The sequence below is a fragment of the Marmota flaviventris genome, chromosome 4 (genome assembly GCF_047511675.1).
Source record: "Marmota flaviventris isolate mMarFla1 chromosome 4, mMarFla1.hap1, whole genome shotgun sequence".
Classification (NCBI taxonomy): domain Eukaryota; kingdom Metazoa; phylum Chordata; class Mammalia; order Rodentia; family Sciuridae; genus Marmota; species Marmota flaviventris.
Genome location: NC_092501.1, coordinates 56,582,969 through 56,610,662, shown reverse-complemented (window position 1 = coordinate 56,610,662; position 27,694 = coordinate 56,582,969). Strand labels below are relative to the sequence as shown.

The 27,694-nt window shown below is 33.2% G+C and overlaps 1 protein-coding gene across 4 annotated transcripts in view; it reads right to left on the bottom strand.

Moving 5' to 3' along the window:
• The window catches only part of Ctnna3 (catenin alpha 3), a 1,728,170-nt gene that overhangs the window by 414,619 nt on the left and 1,285,857 nt on the right, over positions 1–27,694 (bottom strand). For all 4 annotated transcript variants that reach the window (XM_027931212.2, XM_027931213.2, XM_071611230.1 and 1 more), the window contains one exon: positions 13,485–13,685. In XM_027931212.2, coding sequence (XP_027787013.2) covers positions 13,485–13,685 — 201 coding nt within the window. The remainder of the gene's footprint in view (positions 1–13,484; positions 13,686–27,694) is intronic.

The following is a 27,694-nucleotide window of genomic DNA, read 5'->3' as shown; positions in this document are numbered from 1 at the left end:
ATTTAGTAACTTACTTCTCACAAACTGAACAGCAAAAGTGATGGTATGAGATTTCAGAAGTCACATTATACTAAGATGTTGGTTCATCTTAGTATATCCTGCTTTCTCTCCCACTCCCTTTCCTTTGAATCACTCACTCTGAAAAACGCAGAAGCCATGTTATTAGAGCATATAGGCAGCAATGGAGAGGACCACATTGCAAGAAAATTAAGTCTCCTATAGACAACCATGTCAATGAGCTGAGACAATGGGTCAATGAGCTCTTCAACCTCAGGTGAGCCCTGAGTGACTGCAGTCCTGGCCAACAGCTTCCCTACAACTTCCATGAGTGACTTTGAACCATGCCCACTCACCTAAGCTGCCCCAAGATTCCTGACCTCAGAAAATATGAGAAAATAAATGTTTATTATCTTAATTTGGCAAGTTTAGGGAAATTTTTCAAGCAGCAATAGATAACTAATATAAAGAGGATATGATCTGATACAGCTCTGGATTTTTAAGGAGACAGGGAAATGAAGTGTAATTTGGTGGCTGGACCACAATATTGTAGCAAATAAGAAATAAAAGGCTGATTCAATGCTGAAGAAAAAGATTCGCCTATTACTGGCTAGTCCACTCATCCTTTTCATATTGAGATGTAATGTAAGTCAGTCATTCTAAATGAAAAGAAAGTTTAGTGACTAAGGTTTCAGAGCTTTGAAAATTAATGACAAATTTTCAGAAATTCCTCTGAGAAAAGTAGCAAGACTCAACAATTTGAGTGCATAATGTGTCTGCAATAGTCTGAATGTATGTTCCCCCACCCAGCCAAATTCATGTTGAAGTCTAATCACCAAGGCTATAAGCATTAAGAGGTACAGTGTTTAGGAGGTAGAGCCCTCCTGAATGGATTAATGGAATTAGTACTCTGATACAGAGATTTGAAGGAGCTTGTTTGTTGAGCCCACCATGTGAGGGCACTTACAAGTATGAGCCATGGGGCCTCACCAGACATCAAATCTGCTGATACCTTTCTCTTAATCTCCCTTGCCTCCAGAAATATAAGCACTGAATTTTTGTTGTTTATAAATTATCCATTCCAAACCATTTTTATAATAGCCCCAATGGACTGAGATAATTTAATTATGAGATAATACTAAACATTTCCAAAAACAAAAACAAAAATATATAAACATCAGTAACAACAAAACCCAATGTAACTACTTGACTTACTATGTATGATTACGTAGAAGGGTGTGTGTGTGTTTGTGTGTGGGTCTTTTTTCACATTGTTTTATAAAATAAATGAGTTATGACTGTAACAATTATACAAGGTTAGATAACTGAAAGGGTTTGCAAAATTGTATAAAACCTACTTGTATAATAAATTATTCCAGGTAGAAATAAAGCAAAGCAGGAGAAAGAATGTACAGCCAGTACAGGGGCCTGAGAAACTTAAAGGCACACCTACCCAGAATCCTTTCACAGGAGGTAGTTTCATCTTTGTATTGTGAACCATTGGGATATATACAAGACACTCTAGCAGACTTCAGGCAAATAATTTCAGCGGGGTCTTTCTATGTACAGCTGGTCATATAGCCAAGTTGAGCTATGTAATTGGATGAACCAGGTGTAAGCCATCAAACTACATACACATCTATAAGCATATCACAAAACAGATTATAAACTTTAAACATTATATATAATTAGCTAGTCCACTCATCCTTATTGTGCTCAAAAGTCATTTCAGGTTGTGTTTCCCTTATCCAAAAATGGGATCAGAAGTATTTTACATTGTGGATTTTTTTGGATTGGAGGATGTTTGTATATACATAGTGAGATATTTAGGGAATGAGAGAAAACTCTAAACTCAAAATCCATATTTATGTTTCTTACACATCCTGTACACATAAATTTGAGATGACTTTATACAATATTTTTAGTGTGCCACATCACATGAGGTCAGGAGTAGAATTTTCTACTTGTGACATCATGTCAGAGATCAAATGTTTCAGATTTTGGAGTGTTTCAGATTACAGATTTCTGGATTAGATATGTTCAACCTGTACCAGACTTCCAGGCATCCCTGACAATAACATCAAGATGTCCTAGTCCAGCTGGAAAATGATTTATAAAATGACCATTGAAAACAAAAGAAATACATATGTGAAAGAAATATGTGAAAATTATTTCACATGTTATATATAATAGCACATAAATTATACATACATAATTATTTTAAGTATAATAGATGATGTGATAAAATAACATCTACATATCATTTAGTGAATGGATTTAAATATAAACATGTCATTTTTGTGTGTGTGTGTATATATATATATATATATATATATATATATATATATATATATATTTATAATAGGCATAATAATGCTTATCATGTGACTCTGAAAACTGGTTTAACAAGACAGAAAACATGCAAATATAGACAGTGAAAATATTCTAAAAACATACAAGTATAAACTGACAGCAATACAACCAGACTTTAAGGTTTTAGGATTACATAGTTAGATTTGTAATATTCTAATCCTGCTGGGTGGGGACAAGCATACCAATGTCTTTAAGTAAGGATACTTTCCTTATCATGTGACTAAATTTGTGATTGGTTGAATCTATTTTAGGCTCTCTTTAGAATGATTTCTTTCTTAGAGTTCACTGACTTTGTGTTCTAATGTTGATCAATCACTTTCTAGAACTGCGGACATCTGTCATCTTGTAATTTTGTTTTTATATTATATCCCTGGGTTAGATTTACTATTTCAGATTTCCATGCATTACTACTTCTGTATATTCCATTCCTTGTTTTTATGCATATTTTCAAGTAACTTCTTAAAACATATTCTGAGTTCTTACACATACAAAAAGGATTTTATTTTTCACATTATTTAAATGAATACAGTTTTTGTACCAGTCTGTTTGTTTTTCATGTCTATAACAAAATACCCAAGGCTGGATAATTTTATCAAGGAAAGAGGATCACTTAGCTCAGAGTTCTAAGATTCAAAGTCAAGGTACCAGCATTGGCTCAGCTCTGGTGAGGAACTCATAGTAGATGGTACCACAACAGCAAGAACACATACAAGAAGGAGACATCACATTGCCAAAACAGTAAGCCAGAGAGCTTGGGGTCCCTCAGTCCCTTCCAAGAAACTAAAGACTTGATTCATGGACTTCCCACTAGGTCCCACCTAATAAGGTCATACCTGCTCTCCTAACATTGTCACACTGGGAACCAGGCTTGGGGAAAAAGCCCAAATCATAACCAAACTACAGCGATATTCTAAGTTTGTATTAATTTTCCTATGCAACATGAAGCAAATACTTCTTGCCTTACAGAATCCAGTGCTGCTGATAAAAAGTTTATAAGTCAAAGTGAAACCCATACCTTCTCAGCAGACCCCTCATGCAGACATTCTAGATTAAAGCTTTGACTGCTTTCTTTCATCTATCTCTATATGTCCAGTTGCTTTCAATCTTCTGAATACTTTTTGTTCATTAGTTTTCTGTGATGGTCCTTGCTTTTGTCATTATGGTTTTATTGTCTTTCTGTTCACTTACTAGTATTTTAAAAGGATGTTAGACTAGGATGGCACAGATATATCTGATGGATTTCCCTTTTTTCTAGCTTTTAATTTTATTTTATAGTACTGGAGATCAAAACCAGGCCCTTGCACATGCTAGGCAAGTGCTCTACCACTGACCTATAATCCGAGCCCTTTTCTTTAGTTTTTTGATACCGGTTGTTGCTAACTTGCCCAGGCTGGCCTCTAACTTGTGATTCTCTTGCCTCAGCCTTCTGAGTAGCTGTAATTACAGGCATGCACTATCATACCTGGCTTGCTGGTTGTTTAAATATATAGAAAAAGAAAACAAAATGAAACTTTGCTAGTCTCCAGATTCAATATTATTTGAGTTGAACTATGAACATAGGTAATAGGGAGTGTATATAACCCCAGCACCTTATATACATGCATAAATATGCCACAATGAAACTCATTATTCTTAATTAATATGCACTAATAAAAATAATTTTAAAGTAATAAACACAGCAAGGCACAATGGCATATGTCTGTAACCCCAACAGCTCCAGAGGCTGAAGCAGGAGGACCATATGTTCAAAGCCAGTCTCAAGCAAAGTTGAGGCACTAATCAACTCAGGGAGATCCTTTCTTTAAATAAAATATAAAATGGGGTTGGGAATGTGGCTCAGTGATTGAGTGCCCCTGAGTTCAATTCCCAGTACCCCACAAATAAATAAATAGATAAATAAATAAAATACCTTTGTTAAAAAAAATGAGCATAATCAGTAAACATTAGTAACTATTTACTAACAGAAGCATTTGATGGAAGGATGAATAAAGAAATTAGGAGATATGGCAAGAGAAATACAATATTTTAATATATTGCTTCTTTCATCAAAAACAATTGTTTTGAAAATCAATATCCATAGTCTAATTCTTCTTTCTAGTTATGTGGAAATTTTGAGGCATGTGGAAAAGAAACGTGCCTAACCTTTCCTAAATCACTGTAACTTACAATCAACACTTGACTTTAGAATATCTGGAATCTTAAAGAAATACTGCCAGCACTGTTTATAATAAATGATACCTTTAAAAACCCCTATATCAGCAGAGAAATTTTATAATATAAATTGTTCACTTAACTTTAACTGCTACAGATTTTGGCAGACAGTAAAATTAAATGGTGGATGATCACCAGAATATATTACAATTTTCAAGATACCACCAGGTTACTAATACATTTCAAGTGAAGAAATCTCATACTAGATTCTTGGCTCGCTGTATGGGATTGTTAAGCAGTAATACGTTCTGTAATTGATGAAAGAGGAAGCTGTAAATTGCCATGAGCTAGAAAATTTGATTTGTGAAGTGAAAATGTATGTCAGCAGAAATTAGCATGGCATATGGTGGGAAGGGCACTCTCACTGAAAATCTCTTTGGCTTTTCTTGAATTATTTCTATCTTCCTTAACTTGATTAACTGAACACTTTATTGATGTCCACTTGTTCTACTCCCAGCATTGTTCTTCCAATTATGTGACTATCTTTTAAAACAACCTTCCCTCCTTCAGTGAAATACTTTTTGCTTTCTTCATGGACAATCTTGAGATAGCCACTATGCCTAAGTTCTCTCCCAAGTTAAAGAGAAGTGATAATTTTTAATTCACAGCCTGTTGATAATTAGTTTTTGTTCATTGAATAAATATTCACAGGTATTATTAAAGCTTATAGATAATGTTGTCATTTGCACATGTTGGTCTGCTAGTTTATTTTTCTCTTTATAATTATTTGCTCTCTCATCATTTGCTTTCCTGTCTATAAAGTCTTATATCATAAATCTGCCTTATTTTGGTAACTGCTACAGGTATCACTTACCTTAGAAATGGTTATTGGGTTGCTTATGAGACTTGATATTATCTTGAAACTTTACCATACCATATAATTATGTTTGTTTTGACCACCTACATGCAACTAGTAATATATTGGAGGAACTACAGAGGAATTGACACTAAAGATAACAGGTAAGGAGAAGATCAGGATGAAATGGTTAAGACCATTGCAAATTAAATTATATTGTCTGCACCAATTACTTATCACCAAAAGAAATGCAATCTGATTTATGTACTTGATTTCACATGATGTATACCCTCTCTAAAGTCAGTGGAAAGAAAATCTAAGGGGCACACTACCTCAGTTTATTCTCTAGACTCAGTGACCTTGAACCTCAAATTTAGTTTTATAGAGGAGTATATAAAAATTTTACCAGCTTACATCAATAAATATAAAACCAGACTTTCCAGGCTATATATAAAGATGTCTAAAAAAGTAAAATTAATTGTCTCTGCAGCTGAGGGCTATTAATACATGAAATATACCTGTAACAACTGATGAGAGTTATTTCATTAGTTTCACAAATCTGGTTTTCAAAATAGAGTGAAGGGGAGAATTCTGCTAGATATTGTCTACATCTTTAAAAACATATACTTTGCTACAGTTTATTAAACATTTTACTGTCTCTTATGAAGAGACTTAATTGTTGGATTACCTGGAAGATACCTGTCTAGCCCAGAGCTTCCTACCAGCTGTGCTATGGCATAATGGTATGTGTTGGTGATCAAGAGGGGTGTTGAAATATTAAACTTAGCCCCCAGGATAGTGGGAAAGGAGCTAAGACGGCTCCAGACCCCAGAGATTCTGATCTCCACTGGTCTCAAGCATTCACTTCTCCTTTCCCAGTGGCCAGGTAAACACTGTGATTCTAAAAGCATTAATCTATGCTGATATGAAGATTGTCTGTTAATACTTGCTCATCTTAAAATGAATCAAATCAAGGTCCTTCCTGTTTAGAGTTAAAATAAATACAGTCTTATTGTACATTTGAAAAGCAAATAGCATACAGGCCTGTAAATTTGTCATTATTATAGTTTTAAAAAAGAAGAAATTACCAAAAGATATGCTTTCCTACTTTTTCAAGAATTTCATAGACTTCCTTCTGCTTTCATAAAAGCAGCAAAACAACCATTAATTTATTAAGCCACTCTCTTGACAATGAATTATATTCATGTCATATATTCTGTTATGGCACATCTTTCCTGGAACACACCTAGATTTGGAGTGGTGTCACAATACTTCATTTAATAAATCTACCAGGCATAAAGCATGCTTTTATACTTGTTTTGAAAACTGCATAAACTAGCAGAAATAACTGAATTTGAACAAGCTGCTGGAAAGGCAGTGCTCCTGACTGGATGATATGGGTAGAAATGGTTCCATGTCTTGGTGATGACCAGTCAAGCTAATAAAATCAATACTCAATTTTACTATTATGTTGTTCCCATGTCGATAATCATCTTCTGCTTCTCATCACCACCTCTACTTCATAAACCCTAAAGCCCTTTCCATACTGGGGAATCTTCCAGTGAGTTAGTGTGAAGCAGAGCTTTGTCTCCATAGAAGCTCAAAAGACAGGTTATCTCCCACTCCATATGCAGACAATCAAGGGGTAGACACATGATTCACATTATCCTAATATGATGCCTCATACAAGGAAGTGGAATTCAAAGCAAGTGATACAAAAGCAGGTGTATTTCATGGTTTATTCCAGTGTAGAGTATCTGAAATATAGTCACAAATGAACATACCATCTGTAGGATATAGTGTTATAACTCTACAATGCTGTTAGTGCCATTAAATATTAAGAGTGGCCTGGAACAGAACTTCAAACAGCTGTTCTTTGGGACATCTTTGATTGTATTTCCTATATGTAGCATTTCTTATGGTTTCCCATTTCTTTTCTTATTCTCCAACATTTCTCTATGTGTTTTTCTGCTTTACTGAGCCATCAATAGTTTCTGTGGTTTGCAACCTAGAGCCAAAAGAATACTTCATATTTGATCCATTTAAACATACACTACTCTTATTCCTATTTTACCAAATTAAGGTCGATAGAATAAAACTGAATTTACCTTTTTTACAGAATTATGTGAAAGTAGGATCAGAATGAAAGATATAACCTATTTCTCTTTCCAGATAATGTCATGTATGCCTAAAGAAGATGCATCTGAGTAGTTGCAGAGTTAAAGAAAACACAAGACCACTGGAACATCATCACATTGCTGAAGAACCACACAGTAGCTCCCCACTCTCTTATTCTCCCTTTTTTTTAGTCCATGCCAATTACCTTCCTTGTTTTCAATCCATCTTCATTTTCCAGCAAACTCAAAGTTACACAATGTACATTTTTCAGGTATATAGGAAAGTTTCAGCCTCTCTTTATGCTTCTGGAGAATCTGTTCTTAGGCCTTTATATTATTTTTTGACATTATTTTTTTTTCCAATATGTGAGAATGCATTCTTCTTGTTAATAAAGCTGTACCAGCAGTGGGTTTTTAATTAGTCCATGTACAGTATGCCAAAGTCAAAAAATCATTTCTAATACACAGTACATATGAGGAGTTCCATTCTTATACCACTTTCCTTTTGGTTGATTAAGTTTATATTTCCATTTACTTAACAGGGAAAATAAGAAGTATCCTCAGTTCCCTAACTGGATTTGGGTCCTATAAAAATGCAGTCATCCTTGGACAGAAAACAGAGTCATACTTGATTCAACTCACAATGTTACTCAAGGACCCTCATTCATGGGAGAACAAAAGCCCTTTCAAGGCCATGAGATCTTCCTTAAAGAGGGTAGGTTGTTAGTTAACTCTCATATTTGTAGACTGTGAAGACACTTGGTGATCCAGGTGATCTGCAGAGAGAAGTCCCTTGTTAATGGACTCTGACTAGTTGTGTTAAAGAGTGTCAGATTCAGGATGAAGTCAAAAGGAACAAAGTACATAATCCAGAAACCTGATTCATACTGTTTACTACCCCTTACAGGGATTTGCTGGAATCATTAGTGAAATTATGTTCAGTGGAATCTTTCAACAGATGAAGTTCAATGATTGCTCCTGTAAGTAATTGAATAAACAAAAGTTATGATCTCTTGTTCAAAAGCTTGCTGAAGAACTTTGCAATAATGTGACCCTAAGTTTTCTGGAAGTAGCTAATGTCTATCTCTGGACAGTAATGAATTGCTTCCCTCTGTCCCAGCCTTTGACATGGCCGTTGCTTCTGAGGTTTCTGTTGTTTTGTTTTTCCTAGATTGGGATGACAACTTATTCCCTCCCTCAACTCTGTTACACAACATCAGAATATAATCTTGTGGTAGAAAATTTCAAGTTTAAAGTTTAGAGAAGGACTTACTTGGCTGTCAATTATCACTGACGACTTTTAGTATTTACCGGGCAAGAGAGACTACTAGGAAAGATATAAATAAATAAAATGTGATATCCAGCTTTGAGGATATTACAACTTGATGGGAGAAACTTGTAAGTAAATGGCTAATAATGATGCAAGAAAAAATTAAATAAACATTAACTAGATGACAAGCTCACCCATGGACAGATATTGGAGCAGTTAATTCTAAATTAAAGGGAATCAGAAGCACCTTTGCAAAGGTAGGAGCATTGAGAAAATGTTAAAGATAATTTTGTTTTGAGAGGGAAATAGAGAAGAGAAGGCATTACAACTTGGGAAAAGATGTAGCAAAACCATAGGGGACCTATTTGAGAAGTTTTGTTTTTATTATTATTATTTTTTAATGTAATACAAGAAAAAAGATAGGCTCTTGCAGAAATGCCAAGAGAAAACATAGGTATATATTTTTCTCCTGCAGCTTACATTCTGTTCTGAAAAGAAATAGCATATGTAGAAATTATAAGCACATTTAAAAAGTTCATGGACAGCAAGTAATTATCTGGAAGACTGTAACTGAAAGGCACATTCCTTAACAACCACAACACCTCAGAATATAAAGAATTTACTAAGCTAAAGGGAGTGCAGAAAGGTTTCTAGAAGACAAGATATAAGTGTTTGTTGAAAGATGGATATAATTTGATGTGAGAAACAATGGATAGGGATATCAAAATGAGGGATGGCATGGAGAAGACCTAAAGGCAGCAACAATTCTGGCATATACACATGATTGTGAAAGTATCAACTTAGCTAGAATAGAATATATATTTTGGATAATACTAGGAAAAATGTTGGAAATGAAATTTGGGGTGAATTGCAGGAAGATAAATTAAGTGAGCAAAGTAGACTGGGTATATAAAGAGAGAGAGCAGAGGAGATTATGGCATTGTGGAAACTATGGCCCAGGCTCAACAAAAGCAAGGACAACACTAAGCTCCAGCCAATTATGTAAAATTTATGTCAGTCAAAACTCTACTGGATACATACAAATTACTTGAGTTACATTTAGTAAATAGATTAATTTCAAATATTGCTGGATGGTAGATCAAAAGCCTTCATTTTTAAATCTATGACTATTTAAGGTTGTAGGATAGAGATGTAACAAAAGTAGCATGTTTTTTTTAAAAAACTATCAATGAAATCACACCTATTAATTTAATCATTAACTTAATCAAGTCTATACACCTTAGAAACCAGTTTGAAGAAAAAAAGACAACATTTCAGAAATAGGCCTGAATATATTTTCAACTGTCTCATTTGCCTTTGAAGGGGAGAAATGTAATTATATGATTCTTCTCTACTCTAGGAGGTAATTCTGGGTGTAAATTTTGCAGTTTGGGCCTTATCTGGTACTTGATGAATGAGTCTTTAGTTCCCATAACTACCAGTTGCCAACAGTGAATGCCATCAAGATTTCATGGTCAGATGCATGTAGGTGCTTCTGTTTTGGTCAGTGAACCTGGCTGGCAGTAAAAACAGGTGCAGTTTAGATATTTGCAACAGATGCTTTGGGGTCTGCTAATTTCTGAATTTGACAGAGTCTATAAATCACTCAAAAATATACTATGTCAGTCCATTCCGGCATTAGTTTTCCCCAAACCTTATATGAAGAAACTCAAATAAGCCTTCACATTGCAATTCAGAAGGTTTGCTGTTTAACAAAAAAGCCAATATATTTTCTCCCCCATCAGGAATTCTTGACAGGTGGAGGAGCTTAGTGACAGGGAAGAATGGGATAGAATCAAGAATTTCACATGGAGATTACTGTATTATGACTCTGACTAAAGTGCAGTACTCCAGATGTTGACTATATTTCATTTTAAACCAACTTCTAGTGTGTGTGAACAATGTCAATTCCTGAAATGCAACAAAGCAACCTTGCTTCCTAATGCTGAGAAAACATTAGGAAGCAAATCAATTCTTGAAAATGTGCTAATGAGCCACAATGTCTGATTGAAATCAAAGCTGCCATATTTCAAAACACTTGGTGATTTAGATAAGTATGGCTTAGGTTTTATCATTGATGACAATACTTGAAGGCAAATATTGCAAAGACTAGAAAGTCTCAGGAAAAAACCAACTCACAAGAGCATCTTATTAAGCTATTTTCAGGGAGCTAGTTTAAGTACTGAGAACTATATGAAAGAAAGAGTACCAAAAACAGGCCACATAAATAGCCGTTCTTCTTGCTCAAATAGGAACTATTAAAGTTTCATAACTCAAAACATGACATTTCCAATTATGTAATTTGACAATTATTTATAAATAATAAGTTCAAGATAAGAAGCAAAAGTTAACAAAGATGAACATCTCCCATTTAGTTAATGGTGCAGCATAGAATAGTAGGAAGTATTTTCATAGATAATATCTCAGTGGGAGAGAGAATTCTCATATTTTTCAGCTTTAGTTAAGATCAAACTGATCTAATTAGATTTTTTTTCATCAAATGTATTCTTCAGAATTCCCTTCAGTGAGGCATGCTTTTGATAAATTTCAAGGAAAGCTGTTTGGAGAGAAGTTTGAATTAGACATACTTTAGACTCAGAAGCTTTCTTCAAAGACACACCAAAAATTTATCTGAAAAGCTAGAATGACAAAATTGAGAAGTCATAAACTATACTGTTACATTAATAATAAGATTTGTTTTTTAAAGAGTAACCCAGGATTATTCTGCATCTATTTTATTTGGGAGATAGGACATAATATACCTGGAAAATTTTAACTAATACATACAGCTAATTAGAGGCAAATGGACTTTTTTCTCTCCTGGTTGTGATAATGTAGCCATATTGGTTAGATATCTGATTTAGTCATTAGAAATCATCAAGGCATTAACAAACTTGTAGTTTAATGGTAGACAACTTCTGTTTTCTCTGATTTCAGATTGTGAACAATGTTCTCGTACGTAATACACTTCACATTCTGAACAATTCAGAATTTCACATTTGCTTCTTTTTGTGCATGTGATGGATACGAACTCTTTCTAATGGAGTATAAAATTGTACAGTTGGCAATTTATGAAGAAATTATCATCAAAAAGAGCATGATTACAAGATATTGCTAATATGGTTATAAAACTTAAGCAAAATATAGTAATTCTGGTAGAATTTGCCTATTCAATTCTCTACAGAAAATTATCACTTGGCTGAAGAAAGAATCACTGTTACATTTTTCTTTCACTTACAATTTTATTCTTGAAAGGCAGAAGAAAAAATAAATAAATCAGGGACACAGGCAACTCTGTACTTGGTATCAACCAACAAGAAAGGACCACTAAGATCTAATAAAGTGAAGAGATATTGAATGATCATAACACAATCAACTTCTTAAGCAAGTAAATATATTACCACACCTAATTGAAAAGCCAAGCACTATGTGACCTATTTGTGACACAAGTAACTTTGAGAAGGGCATATAGAAATATAAGTTTAATATCAAGGGTTGTAAGTATACCTCTTCCATCTTTCCTTAGCCCATTTTCAGTGTTTTTGAAATAATTTTAAAGACTGAAAAAACTCTGTGCCAAGATTCATCAAAGATTTTATGTTTCAACATACTAGGAAAACTAATCATTGATTCTTTACAAATCTTGCTAAGTTTTTCTTCTAGCATAGCTCTTCAGAACCAGTATCTAGTGAAGGTTATTTAACTATTGGTATGTTTCTCTTTATTAATTCATCACAAAGAACACGTTATAATAAAAAGGCAAATAATTTTTTGAAAAAAACAATCCATTCTTGTCCCTTCTACCCCTTTTAACTAAACAATGTACATACAATTTCAAATTTAATATGCCCTATACATAATGTAAATAATGATTTTTTAGGATGGATGATTTAAGTAGAGAACTTTAAATATTTTAAGAATCACAGATTCACCATCACTCTAAGTTAAAAGGCAATAACAAAATAATTCTACCTGAGTATTATACAAGCTCAAAAATGGTTCTCAGAGGAAATAATTTTGCCAGGATGACTCATAAAAGTAGTTGATTGCCCTTGTTATGTATGAATCCATACTTCTATAAGTTTATTGGAGAAATGTTCACCATAATGTTAAAAAGAAGGATGCCATTTTAACAAGTGAATCAAAGCATTTGCTCACTGATTTTAGAAAATAGTAACAGGTGCTTCAACTCAAACAAAATCCTAGTGACATATTATTTTAAGCAATCAAAGAACATTACATGCAAGAAGAAAATGGCATTTCAGAAACAACCACAGATGAAGGTAGAGAACACTTCTCTGGAAATACATGACAAACTTGTTGTATAATAATGTAATAAAAAACCTGGAAGTATAAATGACACAGCAAAAAGAGGGTCCAGAGACCATTGCATACTTGATAATATACTGTCCTATTTATATATCTAACAGCTCTGACATTAATAAACATTCATAAGTGGCTAAGGTCTTTGGATAATTTATATAACATATATAACTATAAAAGACCTTTTCTCCTTAGTGAAGATATTTATTTCACCAGGATAAATTTCAAATCACATAACCATGAGTCTTAAGCACAAATCAGATAATATAGTAATTCTATTGTATGTTGGATCAAGTAAGACAGAATGAGACTCTTTTTCCATATGTATGAATATTGGAATGTCAAACAAATTCAAACAACAAGAACAGTACAATTGTTCCTGGGAATGTAGACTTACCAGTACTTGTAAGGAAGTTAACATTTCTCATAACACCTTCAGTGTAAGCCCCAGGTTCATAACTGTCCATTTCACCTGTGACAATGTGAGCAACTCTTGCTGCCCTTCCTCTGATAGCTCCTGCAGCACGGTCTAAATTATCTGCATCCTGGTCTCTTAAGGCTATGATACACTTGTTGACATCTTCCAGGATATGGCTTTCTATAAGAAGAGAAATCAAATTAGTCGTGTGTACACCTTTTAAAATCACACAAATGTAGCAGATACACTGCACACTGAAGGCAGTGAGCATTAATAATAAAGAAAACAATAAAGATATTTTGTTTATATTTCTTTACCCTTTAACACAAAATTAGTGAAATATAACAAAATTACATTTTAAGAAACATTTTTTATTGATTACATACTGTTTTAGATTCTAGTTCCAGCAGAGGATATTTAAGATTTGAATGACATGTAGGTAAAAATTAAGAACAATTTGTTGATTAAAATGAAAATAACCTGTAAATGATGAGATGCTAAATTCTTGAAACAATAGTATATATATTATAAAACTCTTCAAAATTGTCACCTTTATTAAATATGTATAAAAATAAAAACCATGGAGTTCCATTTATTTGTTTACTGACTTACTATGAGGTTTAACATAATTCCAGAAACGTTATAAATTAGTATATAATGAAAAATGTAAAAAAATAATATCAATGTTGTGAACCAATAATCTCACAAGTCTGTGAACATACAAACACACAGTTTTAAGAGATTGATTTATTTGAAGCAAATGAATCTCAGAAAAATATGTATACTTCGAAAATGTGCATATTCTTCTCTTTCCCTCTTGGCATGATTAAGCCATGAGGCAGTGGGAAATTATTACTGTAGTAAAAGAGTCTTTTTCTCTTTAAAATGAAAATACTTCCAAATAAAAGTAATGAGAGGAGACTAGGAAATAAGTACAATATCAACAGTAATGGACAATGGTATAAGAAATTTAAATTTAGTATTTTGACTTCTGGTCTTTTCACATGAATCCCTATTCAACATGTTTAAAAATTCTATTACTTAATAGCACACAGAAAACAATTACAACAAAAAGATCTCAGTATACCAGAACATAAACATGAACTCTCTCTAGAGAGTCTCCTTCTTCTACCACCCCTTTCTGGTAATTGTGTATGATGTTTGTGTTAACTATCTGTTGAATTAGCTACAAGGGTAATCAATCATAATCCAATTTCCTTATAGAGTAACACTTACTTCGTTACATACAGAGAATAAAATAAAACTACCATAGAGTATGGTCCCTGGTGATGTTTTAAATCTGTCTCATATCAGTCCTATGTAGGTCTCTTATACTTCAGTATCGTGTATTTTATATTTTCCAAAATCCTCTTTATTCTGCCATGACTCTGGCCTACGGTAATATTAGAACCTTGACCTAGACTGCCTAGTACCTATATTTGGCTTGCTCACCTCTTACTATTGTTTTTAGATATTGCTCACAATGTTCCTTTCTTGGGAAATCTGTGCTGACCTCCTACAATACCACCTGGTTCCATACTGATTGGGATTCCTAGGAAAGGGTTTATTTGCTTACATTAGAGTTCCTTCCAGTGTTTTCATGATATACTTATAAAATCATCTTCTAGTAGACTGCGAACTATTTCCAAGGACAGGAATATTATCTTATTCCTTGAGGTTTGTTATTTATTACTGATTATAAGACTTAATAATTGTTATACTAACAAAAATGTTTGTTGAATAAATGAATGAGTGAAGCTCTATTATAAGATGCAAATAGTAAGTTATTTTGTCTTAATACTAAATAACAAGTTATTGACATAGATGGGCACTTTTCTGTGGCCTGAAATTCAGCCAGTTTTATCTGTATCAAGGACATTCAGATTATTTACATAAAAATTTATGTTAAACACTGAAAACATTCACTATAAATGCACTAGGTAGGATTTTAACCTAATTAGTAGCATTCAGTTATGAATGTATCATTAAGGCTTACAATAAATCTGAGCATTGTCCCATCTTGATAAAAATCACATGTGAATCATCACCATCATATTTCCTATGAAACTAAGGCATAAGTGGAAAAGGCATAATAATCATCTAGCTCCTTTTTATTTAGACTTATAGAAGGTTGTGTGGTTACTGTTTGCAACTGAGCAATGCACTCAGAGGTCACAGTATTAATCATGTTGAATAATCATAGAGTTAAGATTAGATATGGAAACAAAAGTTCTTCATGAACATATACAATATGAAAAAAATGATAGTGAAATAAGTGGCAAGAAACACCTAACGACTTAAGCTGAAGCAGCTATAATCAAAATGTTAGAAATGGTGATTAAATAATCTCTGGAATTACTACAATTAAATATAGCACAAAAAATATTAAGAAAAAATTGAAAAATTTCCACTTTTGTGACACGTTGCCATTACCCAACTGTTTCTCAGAATCCTAGAAACATCTATTTGCATGAAATTCTAAACATAGAGTGCCAGAAAAAGAAAATAAAAATGTTGGGTACCTCCCACATATGCATAATAGCTAAACATTAACCTGAGTTCTTGAAATTGATTATTGTGTTATCTGTATTTTGGTGAATACCAGTAGCTAATAGGACATTATAACTGACTTGAGTTTTTATGCCTAACCATATAGCTCATGAACTACTAGGAAAGAAAAAAATATGAAATACCTATATAAAATTTTCCATAGTTGTATCCCTCAACTAAAACTTTGCTGATAGAATGAATTAGACAAAGCAAACATTGTTGGGAATTCTACCTCTATTTAATTTTTTCTTAACTGTAGGATGTCATGCTTTACAGAAGTGATATATAAGGAAGCTATGTCTTAACAGCTTCAGAGTATAGTTTAAGATTTGATTTGAGGGGAGAGGGGAATGTCCAGGGGTTAGTGCAAATGCTGAAGTGCATTATTTTAAGAGCAAAGAATTGCTGAATTACTAGCAATTTCCATCAATCATCTTATAGCCATCCTGAGATACAAAAGGTGCCTTCTATTATGCTGGAAACATTAATACACAGGGCAATAAAAGAATGGATTTTTGCTGTAAGATTCTTCATTTTTTGCAAACTTCTCTTGTTAACTCCACCTTCTATCACTGCAGTTAAGTGTAGTACAACATTTTGAAATGCAGTTTTTAAATAAATTCTATACTTTTTTTCTTAATTAAAGTCAGAATTTGAAGGTCAGTTTAATTGCCCCCAAAGAAGGCAGAAAACAAAATGAAAAGAGAACCAAAAACTGATTTATTGGCATTTGACATCCAAAGTAGAATATTATAAATCTCTATCCCAGAGAATATATTGAAAGTATAAGGGCATTTTATTTTTAAAAGCCAGAATGTGTTGAGAGGTAAAAAGTTTCTTCCTTTGAATTTCTGAAGGTGGACTTTGAAAATACCAATGGCAAAGCCTGAAGGGGAAAAGAGTTTCTGCTGTAGTCTATCTTCTGGGTAATATGTCATACACTATCACTAGGTTCCTCCCATGGTAGCTTGATACATGTAACAAAAATTCTGAAGAGAAGAATAATAGAAAAAAGGATGTTGAATTTTTTTCCTAATGAGACTGAGTTATAATCTAAAATAAAGTGAACTTCCTAAATTAGAAAGATTAAGCTTAGCAACCAGTGTATGTAAGCTCAGAGAGTAAGTTAAGTTTAATTATAAGAAAACAAATTTCCATTTTTGCATATATAGATCTATAGATGTTAAAATCCATTACACAGACAACTACACAAATGTTTAACAAACAAAAACTAAAATACCATATTTGTCTTTCCCATTTTCCCCAAACAAATAATACTAAAAAGCAAATGAAATGCATCACTGTGTAAGTTAATTGTTGTTTATGTATCTACTTAATGATGGTCAAAATTTTTGTTTGGCAAGAATTAGATCATAATGATTGGTTTCCAAATTAATTAATATCTCACAGAAAGATTTTTAGCAAGTTATATTTGGAGAATAATAAGCCTGTATAGCTAAATGTACAATACTGTGAAATTCCTCATCCATTTTCTTTATTCCAAATTCTTTACTGTGTCTCCTTTCCTCAATTTAAATCTTACTATATGTTTAAACAAGTAGATAATATAAAAGAAAATAAAGCCCAGTCCCTATATACAAAGGATTTACAACCAAGTAACCAGAAAGTACTGTTTTTATTTCAAAGGAAATCTTTTTATGACAATTTTTTAAAATTTATTTTTATCTGTCTCAAAATACGATAATCAACATGTTTATCTGCTAGGCAGGCACTTTTAGGGGAAAGCACCTTTAATTATAGGGAAAAAGCTGCTGCCACATTAAATGGCTTAGCTTGCCTTCAAAGGTTTTTTTTGTTTTGTTTTTGGTTGGTTGACTGGCTTGTTTTTTGGTAATTGTTCAATGTTCTTCTTTTTTATTAGAAATTTATAATTATACATTGTAGTTGAGTTCACTCCCACAAACTCATACATGCACAGAATTTGATTTTGGTTCATGATCCTCTCCTTTTTCCATACTTCTCCCATTCTCCTGCTTCTACTCTACTTGATTTCTTTCCACAAGTCTATTTATTTATATTTGATTGCTTCTTTCTACCTATGGATAAATGTGAAGTTCGCTGTGGTATATTTATACATGCACGTAACTTTTTAAATAATGCATTCTTCATTGCCTCTCTTTACCCATCCCTCTCCTCTGACTCTTGATCTCCTTCTTCTGCATTATTGAACTTCCCTTTATTTTTACGTTATACTATTCTTCCCTTCCCCTTTCATTTATTTTATTCTATCATATGAGAGAAAATATTTGACCTTTTAGTTTCTGAGTCTGGCTTATTTTACTTAGCATGATATTCTGATTTCTATCCATTTACTTGCAAATACCATAATTTCATTTATTTTCATGGCTGAGCAGAACTCCATCATATAATTATATATATATATATATATATATATATATATATATATATATATATATATATTCACACACACATATGTATATATGCACATATCACAATTTGTTAATACATTCATCTATTGAGGGGCACCTAGGTTGATTTTATAATTTAGCTATTCTGAATTGTGCTGCTGTAAACTTTGATGTGGCAGTATCACTATAATATGCCAATTTTAGATTTTGGGGGAAAATAAAAAGAAGTGGGATAGCTGGGTCATTGGTGGTTCCATCCATAGTTTTTTGAGGAATATCCATACTGCTTTTTAGAGTAGTTGTACTAGTCTTCAGTCCCCACGAACAAATACAAATTTACCCTTTTCTCTACAATCTCACCAGCATTTATTATTGTTTGTATTCTTAATTACTGCAATTCTGACTGAAGTAAGATGAAATCTTAGTGTAGTTTTGATTTGTACTTCCCTGGCTGCTAGAGATATATTGATCATTTTTTCACCTTGCACAAAACTCAAATGAAAATGGATCAAAGACTTAGAAATTACACCAGAAATTTTATGATTTCTAGAAGAAAACATAGGGATAACACTTCATTGTCTAGGTGTTGACACTAACTTCCTTAACAAGACCTCAAAGCCCAAGAAATAAATCCAAGAATCAATAAGTGGGATACAATCAAACTAAATATCTTCTAAACAGCAAAGGAAGTTAAGGTATGTGATGAGATTAAGGGTATGATGAGAAAGCCTACAGAATGGAAGAAAATCTTGGCCAGGTATTCCTCCTATAGGGGATTAATAGCAAGAATATATGAAGAACTTAAAAAAACAGTTAATAAATGGGTCATTGTTTTTCTTATTGTTTATTTAGGCTAAGGCTCTTGAGAAACTTACAAATAATCCGCAAAAAAAATCTTACAAAATTGCTGAGTAACTCTGACTTATTATTTTTAAGTGATCTAGAGTTTAGTTAGCTCATTATACTACTAAAATCCTCTGTCTGGAGATGTTAGAATCTGCCTTTTCTTTCTTTTTTTTTTTAAATCCCCTTGGTTACTGGGGAATGAACTCAGGGGCCCTCAACCACTGAACCACATCTCCAGCCCTACTTTGTTTCTTATTTAAAGATTTAAAGACATGGTCTCAGTGAGTTGCTTAGGGCCTAGCTTTTGCTAAGGCAGGCTTTGAAATTATATCCTTCTGTCTCAGCCTCCAAAGCCACTGGGATTATAGGTGTGTGCCACCGCGACTGGCTTTTGTTTGTTTTTTTAAGAACTTGTGATATAGTGTTGTAGGGACAGACGAGTCAAGGCATTGAAGCTAGCAGGAAACAGTTTTATTTGGCTGCAGCCAGGTTCAGAGGGCACAGCTTTTGCTGTAATCAATCAATCTCCTGAACCCCGAGTTCAGGGAGTTTCAGAGTTTTATACCCAGCATGTAAGGGGAGGGACTCAGAAGTTCACATTCTGCAGAAGTTCACATAAAAGCAACTTTTCTTTAACTATTTTGAGCAAGTTAACCCTTCAAGGACAACACCTGAGAAGGGGAGAGCTTCTTCTCCCCTTTTTTCCCTCCCCCTGCTAGCTGTTACCATGGAGCCCAATTAGTAACTTCTCTTATCTTAAAAATGTAGACATCTGTGTGAAGCCCCAGCTCAAGGCCAGAGACCTTGTTTACACATTTCTACAAACTACTATACTGGATATATATTTGTAAAAAACTAGTAAGGGGATATCCAGCACCTGGAGTGCTGATTTCTTCCTGGCCAGTGGCCAACTAAAACAGGGCAACATGAAAACTGGAAGTTTATCTACATTGAACTCTTTTGTAGAGACTATTTTTCTGACAGTCCTAAAATCAGCCATGGTGAAGATTTCTGGAGAAGCCCAGTTAAGACTTTTTTGTGGATAAAGGGGGTGCCAATACAATAGGACCTCAAATTGAGCATGCTCAGGAATGTGCCTACTCTATAGTGATAGAATATTTACTATATGAATATGTATAAATTGTCCCAATAAGAGCCCCTTGCTTTCTGTCTGTTATGAACACTGCTTTGAGTACTGTGTCTGGTGTTACTTTCTGCAAATTACAAACCTGTCTTTACTTATTTATCTCCTGGTTGTATGTATTTGCTCTGCACTTACCTAGAGATGAGCCCATTGCATTTGCTTATAAAAATTACAGTCATTTTATTATTCAATAATGTTTTGTTAGACTTTACACAAAATTTTGCCCAGTTTCTCCGTACTCCAAGCTGTTTATTCTTTACTGAGCTTTTGGACAACTCAAGCTTCCCTTTACCTCTAACAATTAAAAAAAAATCTTTTAAGATTTTTATTAATAAATACAGTCTTAAGATTGCTATTCTCAAACTAGTTATCAACTAGCACTTATAGTAACTCTACAGTACTTATGCACATACAATTCTATAGAAATAAAAAATAAGAAAGAGTCACTGACACCTTCATATTTCTTTCAGTAAATCTTAAGTGGGCTCTTACAATAGCTTTCTATGTAAAGTTATTAAGAAACTTATCAAAAGCTTAGAAATAAGCAAAATTGACTATGGCTTGTCCTTTCTGTGTCCTGCAGGGTAGACACTGAAAATCAGGCTTGACTGGCAAATACTTAACTCCCAGGACTGTGCACCTTTGTTCCACTTGCTATTACTGTTGATGAGTATATTTTACAACTCTGTAGGGATAGATGCTCACTTCCTTTTGAAAACTTAGAGCCATATAAATGATTCTTCTCACATAGTAACTTAAATAAAATTTTATTGGTAGAAATGGAAATTATTTCTCTATTAAAGATAAACCTAAAGGTTAACAGTTTTATTGTTCTGTGGGACATTGACCAGGTTTGTTTCTAAATGACAAATTTTATTGAAACATTTTTTATCCAATTCTTTTTAAACAAGGCTGATAATCTTAGTGACTCTCAATATGAATTTCTGACACACATTTACTTTAAATTTGTAAAAGTCATGCTTTCCAATTTGGGAAATTATTCTTAGACTATATGCCAGACTACATGCTTTAATTTAGCAGTTACCAATTTTTCAGGTACAGCTCTATTCCAGGCAAAACATATAAAGAAAAAATCACATGTTGAATCATTGGCCTACATTTAAAATATAAAACTATTAGTCTTCTCTATGGTTATATAGGAGAAAATGTAGGTAACTTTTGCATGACAATGAATCTTTAACTACAACATATAAACATAATCAATGGAAAAAATAAGTTGTGCTTCATAAAATATTTTCTTTGCAAGACACTACTAAGATAATGAAAAAGAAATCACACACTAAAGATAGTATTTTCAAAACATACACATGATAAAATACTGTGATCCAAGATTTACAAAGAATTTTAAAAACTAAATAATAATAAATAAATAAACTTAATTTAACAAATAAGCAAAATATTTGGGCAGACATCTCATAAAAGAAGATAAACATTAAATGACACCAAATATACAAAATTACAACAGATATACACCAAGGCACATTATAATGAAATGCCTGGCATACAGAATAAGGATAGAATCTTAAAGGCTGCAAGAGAGAAGAATCAGATCACATATAGAAAGAGACCAGTTCTTATCTCAGCAGATTGTTCAACCCAGACCCTCAAATCCAGGAGATCCTGGAAGAACATATACCAAACTATGAAAGAAAACCAAGAATCTTATATCCAGAAAAATTAAGCTTCAGATTTGATGACAAAATAAAAACCTTTTATGAAAACCAAAGTTAAAAGAATTTACAGCAAGAAAGCCCACACTACAGAGCATCCTCAGCAAAATATTCCAGGAGGAGGAAATGAAAAACAACAATGAAAATCACCAAAGGGAGAGACTCCACTAAAGGAAAGGCCAATCAAAGGAGAAACACCAAGTCAGGTTAAAAACCAAAAATAAACCAAAATGTTCTGGAATACAAATCATATTCAATAATTACCCTGAATTTCATCAATTAAAAGATATAGACTGGCAGATTGGATTAAAAAATACCCGCCAATACATTGCTTTCAAGAGACTCATCTCACAGGAAGACATCCACAGACTGAAGGTGGAAGGAAAGGAAAAAATGTACCACTAACATGGACCATGTAAACAAGCAGGGGTTTCCATCCTCATATCAGATAAAGTGGTCTTTAAACCAAAGCTAATGAAAAGGGAAAAAGAAGGACATTTCATATTGCTTAAGGGATTCATACATCAATAATATATAACAATCATAAATATCTATGCCCCAAACAATGGGGCATCTATGTATGTCAAACAAACCCTTCTCAAATACAAGAAGCAAATAGACCAAAACACATTAATTCTGGGTGACTTTAACACACCTTTATCACCACTGGATAGGTCATCCAAATGAAAACTAAACAAAGAAACTACAGAACTCAATAATACAATCAATAATTTGAACTTAACAGACATATATAGAATAGTCCATCCATCAATGAGCGCATATATTTTCTTCTCAGCAGCACACAGATCCTTGTCCAAAACTAACCATATGTTATGCCACAAAGCAAGTCTTAGCAAATACAAAAAAATAGAGATACTACCCTGCATTCTATCTAATGAAATGAAATTAGAAATCAATGATAAAGCAAAAAATAAAAGCTACTCCAACACCTGAAGACTAAACCATACCCTATTGATTGATAGATGAATAACAGAAGACATCAGGAAGAAGATAAAAAAAAATTATTAAAGGTAAATGAGAACTCTGATACAACTTATCAAAATCTCTGGGACACTACGAAGGCAGTGCTAAAGGAAAGTTCATTGCATTCATCTCATTCATTAAAAGAATAAAAAGTCAACAAATAAATGGCCTGACATTACATCTCAAAGCCCTAGAAAAAGAAAAACAAACTAACCCCAAAAGTAGAAGATAGGAAATAATTAAAATCCAGGCATAAATCAGTGAAATTGAAACTAAAGAAACAATGCCAAAAATTGTAAAAGAAAAAAAAAAGCTGGTTCTTTGAAAAAATAAATAGAATTGACAAATGCTTAGCCACCCTAATAAAAATAAGGAGAGAAAAACTCAAATTACTAAAATTCGTGATGAAAAACAAATATCACAACAGACACTATTGAAATACAGAAGACAATTATAAACTATTTTGAAAACTTGTACTACAGTAAAATAGAAAAACCTCAAAGATACCAACAAATTTCTAGATGCATATAATTAACCAAAACTGAGTCGAGAGGACATACACAATTTAAGTAGATCAATTTCAAGCAAGGAAATAGAAGACACCATCAAAAGCCTTCCAAACAAGAAAAGCTTGGGGCCAGATGCATTCAGAGCTGAGTTCTACATGACCTACAAAGAATGAATACCATTACTCCTCAAATTATTCCATGAAATATAAAAGGAAGAAACCCTTCCAAACTCGTTCTATGAAGCTACTTTCATCCTGATACCAAAACCAGGCAGAGGCATATAAAAGAAAAAACATTTCAGACCAATGTCCCTGATGAACATTGATGCAAAAATTCTCAATAAAACTCTGGCAAATCAAATACAAAAACATATTTAAAAAAATAGTGCACCATGATCAAGTGGGATTCATTCCAGGGATGCAAGTTTGGTTCAACATATGGAAATCAAAAAAATATAACTCATCACATCAATAGACTTAAAGATAAGGATCATATGATCATATCAATTGATGCAGAGAAAGCATTTGACAAAATACAGCACCCTTTCATATTCAAAACACTAGAAAAACTATGAACTGTAGGAACATCCATCAACATTGTAAAAGCTGTCTGTGCTAAACTACAGGCCAAAATTATTCTAACTGAAAAAAATTTGAGAGCATTCCCTCTAAAAACTGAAACAAGACAGGGATGTTCTCTTTCAACACTTCTATTCAACATTGTCCTTGAAATTTTAGCCAGAGCAATTAGACAGATGAAAGAAATTATAGGGATATGAATAGAAAAGGAAGAACCCAAACTATCATTATTTGCTGACAACATGATTCTATACTTAGAAGACAGAAGAAACTCCACAAGAAAACTTCTAGAATTCATAAACAAATTCAGCAAATCAGCAGGACATAAAATCAATATCCATAATTCAAATGCATTTCTATATAAAAGTGATGAATCCTCTGAAAGAGAAATTAGAAAAACTACCCTATTCACACTAGCCTCAAAAAAAAAAAAAAAAAAAAAAAAACAACTTGGGAATCAACAAAAGTGGTGAAAGACCTCTACAATGAAAACTACAGAACACTAATGAAAGAAATTGAAGACTTTAGAAGATGGAAAGATCTCCGATGCTCTTGGATAGGCAAAATTATTATTGTTACAATGGCCATAGTACCTAAAGGGCTATACAGATTCAATGTGATTCCAAATAAAATCCCAACATCATTTCTTATAAAAATAGAAAAAGCAATCATAAAATTCATTTGGAAAAATAAGAGACCCAGAACAGCCAAAGCAATCCTTAGCAAGAAGGTGAAACAGGAGGCATCACAATACCGGACCTTATACTATACTACAAAGCTACAGTAACAAAAACAGCATGATATTGGCACCAAAATAGACCTGTAGACCAATGGTACAGAATAGAAGACACAGAGACAAACCTACATAAATACAGTTATATCATATTAGACAAAGGAGCCAAAAACATACATTGGAGAAAGGATAGCCTCTTCAACAACTGGTGCTAGGAAAACTGGAAATCCATTTGCAGCAAAATGCAACTAAACCCCTCTCATCATGCACAACACTCAACTCAAAGTGGATGAAGAACCTAGGAATTGGACCAGAGATCCCGTAGTAATAGAGGAAAAGAAAGTCCCAAATCTTCATCATGTTGTTATAGGCCCCATCTTCCTTAACAAGACTTCTAAAGCACAAGAAATAATATCAAGAATTAATGAATGGGATGGATTCAAATTAAAAAGCTTCCTTTCAGCAAAAGAAACAATGAGGTGAAGAGAGAGCCTACTTTTTGGGAGCAAATTTTTGCCACATGCACATCAGATAGAGCACTAATCTCCAGAGTATAAAAAGAACTCAAAAAACTTAACACCAAAAAAAAAAAAAACAACCCAATCAATCAATGTGCTAAAAAGCTAAACAGACACTTCTAAGAAGATATACAATTGATCAACAATTATATGAAAAAATGTTCAACATCTCTAGTAATTAGAGAAATGAAAATCAAAACTGCTCTAAGATTTCATCTCATGCCAGTCAGAATGGCAGTTATCAAGAATTACAAACAACAATAAGTGGTGGCCAGAATATGGGGCAAAAGTCACACTCATACATTGCTGGTGGAACTGCAAATTGGTGTAGCCAATCTGGAAAGCAGTATGGAGATTCCTTAGAAAACTTGGAATGGAACCACCATTTGACTCAGCTATCTCACTCCTTGATCTATACCTAAAGGACTTAAAATCAGCTTACTACAGTGAGGCAGCCACATCAATGTTTATAGCAGCTTCAGCAGCTAAACAACCTAGATGCCCTTCAATGGAGGAATGGATAAAGAAACTGAGGTATACATACACAATGGAATATTACTCAGCATTAAAAGAGAATAAAATTATGGCAATTGCAGGTAAATAGATGGAATTGGAAAATATCATGGTAAGCGAAGTAAGACAATCCCAAAAACCCAAAGGCCAAATGTTCTCTCTGATAAGTGGATGCTAATCCATAATCAGGGGAGGATGGAAAAAATGGGGGAACATTGACTGGGCAAAGGTGAGAGAGGAATGGGGAGGGTGCATGGGGGCAGGAAAGATGGTGGAATGAGATGGACATCATTACCCTAGGTACATGTATGCCTGCACATATGGTGCGATACTACATCATGTATGACCAGAGAAATAAAAAGTTGTGCTGTGATTGTGTACAATGAAGCAAAATGCATTCTGCTGTCATATATACCTAATTAAAATAAGTTAATTAAGTAATAAAAAACAGAGGATAAACATATGACAAGACTATAAAAAGATTATCAACATATATTGTCAGGCAATTACAGATTAAAACTACATATTATTTGTGTTCAAATACAGGTAACATATGAATACATTTTAAACAATATTATTCAAATATTATTAAATATGACTAAAATATTATTAAAATAGATATTTATTCAACAATTTTTAGGTATGAACAACAGAAAAGTCTGTTGAAGCTCTTTAACTCCTTCCTCAGTTGTATCTTCTTTCTAATGAAGCTACCCAGGACATTGACTATTTTAAATAATCCCTTACATTTATTTCAGTTTTCACACTTGTGCTGAGATTCCTCAATTTTGCCTCCACAGATAAAGGAAATTATACTGTATTTGTTCTGCTAAAAAAAATAAAATAAACTACATATTGCATATAAGTTAAAGTGCCTAAAATTGAAAACACTGACAACACCAAATGATGGTGATGATGCCAAGAAACAGGAGCTCTCATTAAATTCTGGGAGGAATGAAAAATGGTCCAACCAATTTGGAAAACATTTGGCACTTCTTTATACAACTAAACATGCACTTACATTATAGTCCTATAATCATACTCCTTTATATTTATCCAAATAAATTGAAAACTTATTTCCACACCTGCACATGAATGTTTACAGCAGTTTCATCTATAATTGCCAAAACACGGAAGCAAGGAAGATGTCCTCAAGGAGGTGAATGACAAAACTATGGAACATCCAGAAAATGGGATGTTTTAAAACTGATAAAAATAAATGAATTATTAAACCTAAGGAACTGTGGAGTAAACTTAAATGTATATTGCTAATGAATAAAGTCCCTCTGGAAAAGTTATATACTGTGTGGTTGCAATTAATCACATTCTGAAAAAGACAAAGCTATGGAGATAATAAAATGGCCAGTGGTTGCTAAGGGTTCTGGAGTAAGCGGGGTGGGTGAACAGGTGAGTTTCAGGGAAATTGAAGTCTTCTGTATGACACTGTAATGGTGAACACACATCAATATACACTTGTCAAAACCTACTGAATTTAAAACATGGAGTGAATCCTAATATAAACTGTGCAATTTAATTAATAAGAATGCATCAATAGTGTTTCATCAGTAGTAACAACAAAGGAGATTCTTCCAACATCCTACACACACTGCCAAGTTCATTTGAGACCTCAAAGAAAGCACTGTTTATATTCTACAATACAAAGAGAACTAATATTAATCCTCAACACGCATCATCTATAGATGTTTACAGTTTATGAAGTAGACTTTTTAAAC